Source organism: Labeo rohita, chromosome 13 (assembly GCF_022985175.1).
Source record: "Labeo rohita strain BAU-BD-2019 chromosome 13, IGBB_LRoh.1.0, whole genome shotgun sequence".
Taxonomy (NCBI): Eukaryota; Metazoa; Chordata; class Actinopteri; order Cypriniformes; family Cyprinidae; genus Labeo; species Labeo rohita.
The window spans coordinates 22,184,170-22,195,133 of record NC_066881.1 but is presented as its reverse complement, the minus strand read 5'-3'; the positions used below and the strand labels follow the sequence as shown (position 1 = coordinate 22,195,133).

Genomic DNA, 10,964 nt, shown 5'->3' with positions numbered 1-10,964 from the left:
TTTACTTATTAGTATGGTTGAATGGGGACAGAAGGGTTTTATTAATAAATGGGGGGAAAAGTAAGTGGCATTACTTTTCTGGAAAAAGTAACTTAGATATTTTCTTGTCAGTTAAAAAGTAATGCGTTACTTCACTAGTTACTTGGAAAAAGTAATAATATTACATAAATCGCATTACTTGTAATGCATTACCCCCAACACTGGAAACAATCGCTTATTTTCTTTAAAAAAATGTTTACAATTTATATACTTTTAACTGCAAGTGCTTGTATGGTTTAGCTCCCCATGAATTGTGTGTATTCCTGTTTATGACAGTTAGGGTAGATCAAAAAATTCCCATATCATTTTCTCCTCCATCTTCAAAATCATCATACATCGCTGTTTTACCTTTTTTTGTAAAGAGCATTTGATCTTCTTTCACTTTGTAAACACTGAGTTGGTATTTCTGCAGCAATGTAGGGCGATTTTGAAGTTGGAGGAAAAAATGAGACGGGAGTTTTTCGACCTACCCTAACTGTCATAAACAGGAATACACATAGTTCACACATAGCTAGACCAAGACGAACGCTTGCGATTAAAAAGTATATAAATTGTAATTTTTTTTTTTAGAAAATAACCAGTTGTTTTGCTAGATAAGACTGGTATTGTTTAGAGCACTGTGAAGCTGCATTTTAACTGGATTTTGGAAGTTCAAACTTGTGGGCACCATAGATATCCACTATATATATGGAGAGAAATCCTAAAGTGTTTTCCTCAAAAAAACAATTTCTTTACGACTACTGAAAGAAAGACATGAACATCTTGGATGACAAGGGGGTGAGCACATTATCTATAAATTTTTGTTCTGGAAGTGAACTAGTCCTTTAAAGGAATAATTCACCCAAAAATGAAAGTTTTCTGAAAATGCACTTACCCTCAGATCATTCTAAATGTAGATGAGTTTGTTTCTTCACCAAAACAGACGTAGAGAAATGTAGCATTACATCACTTGCTCACCAAGATCCTCTGCAGTGAATGGGTGCCGTCAGAATGAGAGTCCAAACAGCTGATTAAAACATCACAATAATTCACAAGTAACACAGACAACTCCAGTCCATCAATTAACATCTGAAAGGCTTCATGAAAGAAATGGTCATTAAACTGTTGAACCATCGATTCTGGTCAAAATACTTTTTTATTATAATCCATAATAACACTTCTTCCAGTTAAAAAGTTCATCGCCTGTTGTCCTCTCACATTAAAATATTTAAAACTGTTCTGAACAGTTTTCACTTGTAAACGGTGCTTGTGCTATTTCTTTCCTGATTCAGACAAGACGGCTTTTCACTATCGATAGACTTATTTTACCTGGAAGCAATGGTTTGAAGTTAAAAATGTCTTAATGATGGATTTATTATACACATGCAACTTTTCACTTTTTGAACTCTCATTCTGACGACACCCATTCACTGCAGAGGATCCGCTGGTGAGCAAGTGATGTCATGCTACATTTCTCCAAATCTGTTCTGATGAAGAAACAAACTCAATCTACATCTTGAACGGCCTGGAGGTGAGTATTTTCAGCAAATTTTCATTTCTGGGTAAACTACTCCTTTTTTAAGACCACAAAAACTCAAGCTAACCAGCCAAGCAATTTCAAATCCCAAAGCTTTCTCTGAAATTTAGCTGAGAGAACTAGTTTGGATGCCAAACAAATCTGAATATACTATCGTCTCAGCAATATTGCTGGGAGTTGTTCAGCATTAAAGTTCATGACTCCATTCACAGAGTAGGAAAAAAGAAGAGGACAAAAGAACAAGAGAGATAATTAGAACAGATTGTATTAGAAAAGGAAACAGGAGCATTCATTGTCACCTGTTCCCAAACAGCCTAGGTGACCCTGTTGCTATGAGAGATGGCCAGGTATCAGATAACACCAGTTTGAAAAATGAACGCTGTGAGAAAGAAGAGATGATAATGTGTGCTGATTCTGATCCCGTGCAATGGTTTTATGTCATATTTTGTCATTACCAGCATGCAAATAAAAATGTGATGGTGATCGAAACCACTCAAACATACCTCACACTGAGCAACAATAAGAAGTGGTAATAAAAATATGAACCTCTCAAACTGAGCCTTATTAAAAACTATGACCTCTCACCTTTGGGGGTTTGAAAGGAGGGGGACTTAACCCTGAATAGCAAACAGAGCTGGATTTGTAACCTGAACCTTCCCCCACGCCCCCACTAATGAGAGGTCAAAGGGCACACGCTGCTCCTCAGCTGTGTTTCATACCTGCATGTGTGTGTGTGTGTGTGTTTCATTTAACTGGTGAGTTTTGATGATGTATATGAACCAGACCTACTGTGTGATTTTGTAAGTGTGAATGTGCAAATATAAATGCAGAGTGCCAGATATACTTGCCGACAGGGGAATGTGAATACCACTGTTTATTTGAAACAATTTCCCTCAATTTGAAGTCTAAAGTTTGCACTAGAGAACTTGAATTCCCATAAACTTAAATAATATCAAATTATTTTGTCAAAATTTCATTCTTTGCCTTCTGGGATATGAGGCTGTCATTCATCTTTACTGAACTTTGACCTTTGCAGTCTTACACAATTTCTTTGGTATGCCTGCCTAGAGAGAGGAAAAGAGAGGTCAATTTTTCATGCATGCAGCACAAGTTTTGTGCAACTACAGACCACTATTACTTTTCAGATATTGCGAAACCTAGTGTTTCTGCAAATAGATACTGATTCAACTGGGCAACAAATCAAAAGGATGCAGAAGCATTTATTTCAGTTTGGAGTAATTATAATTAAAATAGAAACTGTGGAAATATAAGGTATGTCATCAGATAAATGTGTGTTTGTGTAATTGAATGGCACAGGTTGTTAAAATTAAGAGAATACGCAAGGATTTCAGTGGAAACGCACACACATACACGGGGTTAATCTATGCCCCGTGGTGAAATTGGACCACAGAGGGAGAGAGCGCAACTGTTTTTTTCATTACTTCTTCTGACAGCCCACACACACCACTTTGTGAGAGTGCAGGACAGACATTGTTGTTTAATTAATTGAATGGCATTTTATCTTCTTGATCCAGATTCTAAGCTGAAACAACATCTGCACTGCATACAAGAACAAAAAAAAAAAAAAAAAAAAAAACGAGACAGAATTACAGAACTTAACAAAGAAAAATTGTTTACCAATAACGAGTATGAAATACACCATATTTTACAGCGGGCGTTTCTTATAAGACTCATTTGTGGAAAAAGCAGATAGATGTCACTGACTGGCGCCCTCTTCCCGTAGTACGAAAATATGACACTTTGAGTCTGCAGATTTGGAAGTTTGGATTTGGATTTATTGTGCATATATATATATATATAGCATGACTATATTTGTAGCAATAGCCGAAAATACATTGTATGGGTCAAAAAGATTCAATTTATCATTAGGATATAAAGTAAAGATCATGTTCCATGAAGATATTTTGTAATTTTCTTACCGTAAATATATCAAAACTTAATTTTTTAATAGTAATATGCATTGCCCAGAAGATCATTTGGACAACTTTAAAGGCAATTTTCTCAGTATTTAGATTTTTTTTTTTTGCACCCTCAAATTTCAAATAGCTGTATCTTAGCCAAATATTGTCTTATCCTAACAACATCCACATACTTGAATGGAAAGCTTATTTATTCAGCTTTCAGATGATGTATAAATTTAAATTTTAAAAAACTGACCCCTATGACTGGTTTTGTGGTCCAGGGTGACATATTTGAAAATTATTGATAATGAGCCTGTTTTAATAAAATATACAATTATAAAACAATCCTCACTACATGTTTGATAAATATTAATTAATTAATTGATTAATTAATGTTATTATTATTAATAATAATAGTATTAATATTCATGAATACTATCAATGTATTGATACTATAAATATGTCTATTAATATTTCGAATAATTTTAATTAAAATCTTACATAAATAAGATGTGTATATATATAATCAAAAATATTTCGTATTTAGTTTCAGATATGTCATCTGTCATCCCCTGATTGTTTTTTAGAATTCTAAAATTACTTAAACCTGTTAAAACAAAGGACAACTGAGACTAGTTGTACTATAGTTATTGTACAATAACTAATGGTTATTGTACTATACTATAAAATGTAAGGATTATTAAATATTTTACATTTTCTGAGTTTCAGTGCAAAACGCAAAACGTGCAATGAAATTAAAATTGCAGGTTGTGACTGATTTTAAGAATTTAAATCAGTAACTACATGTAAAGTTTTTATTTTTAGTGCTTTAAAATATTTTACACTGTTTTCTTCGTTTAGGATGTTGTTTTCGCATAGTTTGCATTCAAATCAGAAGCAAGCAAACCATTCATATAACTTCATCTCAGTTTATATACAATAATAATAATAATAATAATAAATAAATAAATAAATAAACTATAATCTATTCTGAACGTTTAGACGTTAATTCAAGCCACAATAGTAAGTATGACTTTGTTGACATCTAATTAGGAGCCCCAGTCGGTTAAAAAACTGTTGCAACGCCCCTGCATCTAAATACAGGCCTGAAAACAAAGATAATGCAGCCAAATGCATTCAACAATGCACTTTTTATTTAAAAAAAAAATACTCCATTAAAAATATTATTTTAAAACTTATCATTTAAAACTAAAACTGCACCTGGTAATAGTACTACTGGATAGATTCTCTCTCTCTCTCTCTCTCTCTCTCTCTAGCGGCTGCTACAACGTCTAATTAGCGGTGGATTCTCCTCCGCTCAGTCTTTCATTTACACCTCAGAGAAAACTCATAAACACACACTCAGTGAAAAGAAAACAGTTTACACCTTCACAGCGGTAAAGCACGGACTACTAAACATGAAATACGGTGACATTTATGTTGCACTTATTAGGATGTTGTGTGTGTGTGTGTGTGTGTGTGTGTGTGTCCTCATCCTGTATCATCACAGTAGAGCCCATTGGTAACGTCGGGCCGCGCTGTGTGTGTGTGAGCGCGCGCGCTTCTGTTGGTCCATAACATCTTGAAATGATCATGATCTGAGACCGGGCACGCCGCCGTGCTGGGGGCTGGTAGAGTATCTGGTGTGGGATGGAGGGGGTGCATTGTGCTGAACATACTACCGTAACCTGAGCTGCCATAGGCCCATGTACTGCTCAGGACAGAGAAGACAATTCCAGGCAAAAATTCAATAGAATTATTAGAATTAATTTATGCACAATATGTCTGGAATTACCATTAAATACCTAAATAGGTCACACTTCACATTTTGCTGTGCAATTTTAAAAGCAATTAATATTAATTATTCCTATATCATCATTTGCAATAAACAAAGTGTGACGTTACAAAAACAATACATTATAAGATGCAATATGTGCAGGCTATGCATTTAAATTTTGTGTTACTGACCCGCAGCAGCAGAAGTTCAGATTTACCGATTATTTTATTTAGATTAAGTGGATTATTCTTAAATGCAGTTAACATCTGCTTGCTGTGTAAACCATTTTTGTTCAATGGCATTAATAAACCATTAAGAAAAAGAGACGGGGCGCAGACAAACGCCCCCTGACAGAACACGATTGATTGTTTTTACAGGTGTTGAGAGGCCAATTAAAGATTACTGATACTAATTAGCAATAGGGAATATTCAAGGTCTAAAATCCTCACACCGTCCTAAAATGTGTTGAGAGAAAAATGAGGGGAATATTTTTCCAAAAAATAAAATAACCTCAGGCGGGCCAGCTGGATTTCCCGGTGTCATGTTACGGATATCTTCAGAGATAAAGAGCTGTGACCGGGAGACTAAGAGCTCGTCAGGCTCAGAAGTTATTCGCTAATGGATCGGTTTAGTGTTTCAGACCCAGCTTACAAAACCACACGGACCAAACGCTCCAACGGCGGGGCGTTTTCAACAAGACGAATTTATGAAAAAATTAAAACACTGCTAAAATAAAGTTTGTTCAATGAATCATATATTCAGAAAAAAATCAACAACAATTTAAGTTTTATAGTGTTCTTGAGTTTTTACGGTTGTTTAGAGATTAAAGAAGTTCTTGACATTTCAGATTCTTTTGGAAATATTTATATTTTTTGAGACATTAGGCCTTGGCTATACAATGGATAAATAAAAGCAATTTATAACTATTATATACAGTACAATCAGACAAGTGACGGAATTAAAGTCGAATTCGTGTAGCTTTAAGACGATATAATTAGATGAATCAATAAAACAACCTAAGGTCATTCTCTCTCAAAGCCCATGTAATTCATACCACATTTATGACGTGTTATTAGTTATCAACCCATGTATGGAATTATTTGCACATTTATAAATTATTATAGGCACTGTTGCTTGTGCAATGTATTACTTAGTAAAACGAGGTCAAGAATAATTTATTAGAATACAATACTTTTATTCATCCGAGATGTGCAACTTTTTTTCTTGGGTATGATAAATTATAGAATTGAAATTATTCTAGAATGTCTTTAACTTACAGCATTAGTACAAACAATTAAACACCTAGAAACTGTGATATTTAAAAAACGGAAGGTTATGTAGATGCTTCACAAGGCTGTGAAGGTGCTTGTGATAATTTAATAATTGATTAGTAGCCTATCAACTGCAATGTGAGTGAGTATGTGCGTGTTTGTGTGTGTGTGTGTGTTCAAGGTCTCCAGTTTCAGGCCTTGACGTCCGCCCTCCGGGGAGGAAACGGAACGGATCTGTAGATGCAGTTCTGCTCTGCTGGCCGGTTTCAGAACAGACCGGGGCGAGCTAATCACGGAATGACGCTGTGCTGGGTTTCTCTGTCATATATCCATAAGGACAACCCGCATCCGACTCTGACGTGTACGACCCCGGAGGGTGACAGCGGTGCCACACAACCGGTTATCAAAATTGGAGCTGCATCAACAGATAAACGTGGCACGGGGATTTTTGTCCGAGGACTCATTTGAGAGAAATACCTTCAGAGCCTTGGATTAGGAGGGTAGCCTATTACGTGGTGGATTGCATCGGGCCGCAATGTCAATCTTGCCCTCTTTCGGCTTTACGCAGGAGCAGGTCGCATGCGTCTGCGAGGTGCTGCAGCAGGGTGGGAATCTGGAGAGGCTCGGACGTTTCCTTTGGTCCCTGCCAGCCTGTGACCACCTCCACAAGAACGAATCCGTGCTGAAAGCGAAGGCCGTGGTGGCCTTCCACAGGGGAAACTTCCGTGAGCTCTACAAGATCCTGGAGAGCCATCAGTTCTCCGCGCACAACCACCCGAAGCTGCAGCAGCTGTGGCTGAAGGCGCACTACGTGGAGGCGGAAAAGTTGCGGGGCCGCCCGCTAGGCGCTGTGGGCAAATACCGTGTGCGCAGGAAATTTCCTTTGCCCCGTACGATCTGGGACGGTGAGGAGACCAGTTACTGCTTTAAGGAGAAGTCTCGGGGCGTGCTGCGTGAATGGTACACGCACAATCCCTATCCATCTCCACGGGAGAAGCGGGAGCTCGCGGAGGCAACGGGGCTGACCACCACACAGGTCAGCAACTGGTTTAAAAACAGGAGGCAGAGAGACCGGGCAGCTGAGGCAAAAGAGAGGTGAGATATAATAAATAATAATAAATACATATGCAAAATTATAACATACAGGTATACATACCGTTTTTTGACTGAGGTGCAAAAAATAACTTAGCGTTAATTATTGCAGTCACTTGTAGAAAGAACAACAATATTTGAGGAATTTATCGTTATATCAACATATTATAGGCAATTGTCAAACAAACTGAACTGTAAACACGAATCTAACCAACATCAAGTTACACTGTCTAATTTTATCATTTGTATGTTTGTAATTTATAATTTTAACACTTTCTATATTGCCTATTTTTGTTTTTACAATTAGATTAGGTTAGATTTTTTTTCTTTTTAAAAAAGTCCCTTTTGCACTAACGAACGAAACAGAGTAAAAGTCGAGATTTTTCTTATAGGCCTGTATTCGTATAATTTAATTACAATTATTTGTATTTTTGATATATTCATTAAATATGTAATAATAATTTAATATAAATAGCCTTTTGGTTTACTTTGAATCATATTCTCTAAAATCGTCTCGAACTCTAGGCTAAAAAAGCCTTATGTTTTTCAATCGTAAATCTATGACAGTTATCTTTTCAGTCATGTTGACAGGCGATGTACATTTAGATTTTTTTCTTCTTGTGTTAAAAAACATAAAGCAAACATTAAGCATTCGTTTTTCTTTAGTTGATGTAATTATTATTTTAAGAATAACCTATTTTGAAACCATAACACTATTAGACTTTATGTTAAAGTTTATCACTTTCTAACAGGCTACTATGTAGCTTAATTCTAGGCCTATGTCACTTATATATAAGATGTTAAAAATGCAATATTTACCCAACAGAGAAAACACCGAGAACAACGGCGTTGGCGGTAAGCAGAGCCAGCGGTCCCCGCTCGACGGAGTAAAGTCGCTCATGTCCAGCTCGGAGGATGAGTTCTCTCCGCCGCAGAGCCCCGAGCACAACCCCGTGCTTCTACTGCAGGGGAACATGAACAATCCCGGGGCTCCCGCATACCCAATGCCCGGCCTCGGTGCACAGCATTCGGTGCACAGCATGCAAGGACATCCGCATCAGATCCAGGATTCACTATTGGGATCTCTAACATCCAGCCTTGTGGATCTAGGATCTTAGGACGTCTCGTGCACATTTTAAACGACAGGACTTAAAAACATAAATAACCAATATTTACCGCATATTCTTATGACGCACAGGACGTTTGCTGAAATAAACTATTCTTTTGCAAATAGGGAGAAAATCAAAAGAGCTTCTCTGAGTTTTGGGAATTTTGAGTATACTGGACAAGTGCGTAAAATTTGCAAAACCAGTGAGGCCAGTATTTAAGAATATTCACAGTACTGTTGAATGCATAAACCTTTAATAATTTATGATGTTTTACTCAAAGATTAATTTATAGAAATTGTTCTGTATTGGACAGTACGAAGAGCAGGGATTTTTAATGAGAAAATTTATGGCCTCAGACATCTTTAACTAAACTCTATGGATGTGGAAACTTTGTTTCGTTCTTTTTTATTTAGTTTAATTTTATGTAACACTACATATAAAACAGTGGCTCTACAACTTTTTTTAAAAAACACATTGTCCACAAGTCGTCAAGTCAACGCTTTGAGCATTTGTCTTTGACTTGGAAAAGCTTGTTAATAAATAAAGAAAATCAGGAAACTACAATAAACAAACACAAAGGCTCAAAATAATAAAAATATGTCAATTCACGTGACATGCCCGAGCCGGAAGAGGACATGAGCGCGTGAAAAATGAGAACGCCTGAAACATCAACAAGAAAAATTGGCCCTTACGCAGAGGGCAGAGAGACGACAAGAGGCGCCAGGCTACGCGCAGGGCCGAGTCTGACTTTTTGACCGTTATTCAGTAAAACAAAAATTAAAAAAGGTCAAAAAACGGACACATTGAGTCACTTCAAGCCTTGCAACAATAAGTTTGATAAACACTTACTAGTTAATCACGCTGACCGCGACTTAACAAAAATTAGTGAAAAACGAGACAGACGGAGAAAGGGGGAGTATCGCTCATTTTTTCTGTTTGTTCTGTCAGTTCTGGGCCACTGAAAATTGACACGTTCCGCAAGAGCCGCTCTAAAGACCCTCCACCCAAAACGCCTGGTCCACCCATACCACTAAAACAATTGTGAACTTTTGTTCTATTTGTTTTTTTTTTGTTGTTTTTTTAGTAAAGACTCCAGACACTGGCAAACAAATTAAATTTTCAACAAATTGAAAAACTGAAGATTAAAAATATTCATATTTAAAAGATTAAAGACAGTACAATTCCAGCTCCACATATGAAAAAACAAAATTTCTGGAACATTCTGCAGTGTGATCAGCACAAATTCTGTCTCTCTTTCTGTCTTTTTTATATCAATAGTCTCATGTCAGTGTAACTGGTTTTGAACAGAGAGTGCAGAGGGTTTCCGGGCCCTAATTAGAAACATTCTCCGAGTTTAGAGGGGCTTGATTGCAGGAATGAGGGGGACACCCTTCCAGCCTGGAGCCACAGGGTTGCTGCACAACAGAAATTTACCTTCAGAGTTCAATAAAGTCTCTATCTATGCAGATTATATCCAAAGCTTATTCAGCATTCACTCTCACTTTTAACTATACATAAACACAGGCAATTTTTCATGTTGTGCCTGACCTAAACTGAGGAGCTCAGAATTCTTCCACCAATAAGGCCAATGCTGGGCATGAATGTCAGCTGTGGTTTTAATCAACAGTCTAATTATATTTTGCACATATAAACATTCCTTACATCTGCTTTCCTCGTATTGGTAGTTTATACAAACCAAGAAATTGAGAAATCCAAAAAGCAAAAAACGTTTCTTTTGATTTTTGTGTTGGTGATGTGGCCAATTCTGTATTTTTTCAACCAGTTGGTCGATCATAGTTTGGCTTGGCATAAAAAGACTATGAATCAGATCCTACTTTGATTTGTTCACGATAATCAAAACCCCAACCAAAGTGTCATGATTAAACATCTTTTTGTTTAAGTTTTCAAATTAAAGTTTCTTTATCACACTGAAGGAAGAGCATAAGCTAAAAAGCATCCGTACACTATTACACAATAAAAAATTATTCAGTTTATTTATGCTATGTTCAAGTCAAATGGTTAAATGAATGAAAATGGGGCTACATAGAGTACTGATTAGATTCTGATGTCAGAAGGGCTGTTACCATTCTCACAGACAAAATGACGAGAAATACTTCTGGTGGCAAACCTGTACAACGTGCCAGTCAGTCTCACACACTACAGGATCTGTTTGTCAGATAGCTTCACCTGCACAGGTAGTCACTCATCCAGAACTCTCAAGGAAACTGACCCTTAAAT

General features: G+C 36.7%; 1 protein-coding gene across 1 annotated transcript; it reads left to right on the top strand.

The window, feature by feature from the left end:
• The first annotated feature begins 5,978 nt into the window (after nucleotides 1-5,978).
• On the top strand, nucleotides 5,979-10,440 carry six1a (SIX homeobox 1a). Its single transcript, XM_051125229.1, has 2 exons — nucleotides 5,979-7,620; nucleotides 8,444-10,440. The coding sequence occupies exons 1-2, from the start codon at nucleotides 7,061-7,063 to the stop codon at nucleotides 8,733-8,735; spliced, it is 852 nt and encodes a 283-aa protein (XP_050981186.1). The 5' UTR covers nucleotides 5,979-7,060; the 3' UTR covers nucleotides 8,736-10,440.
• Nucleotides 10,441-10,964: the final 524 nt, after the last annotated feature.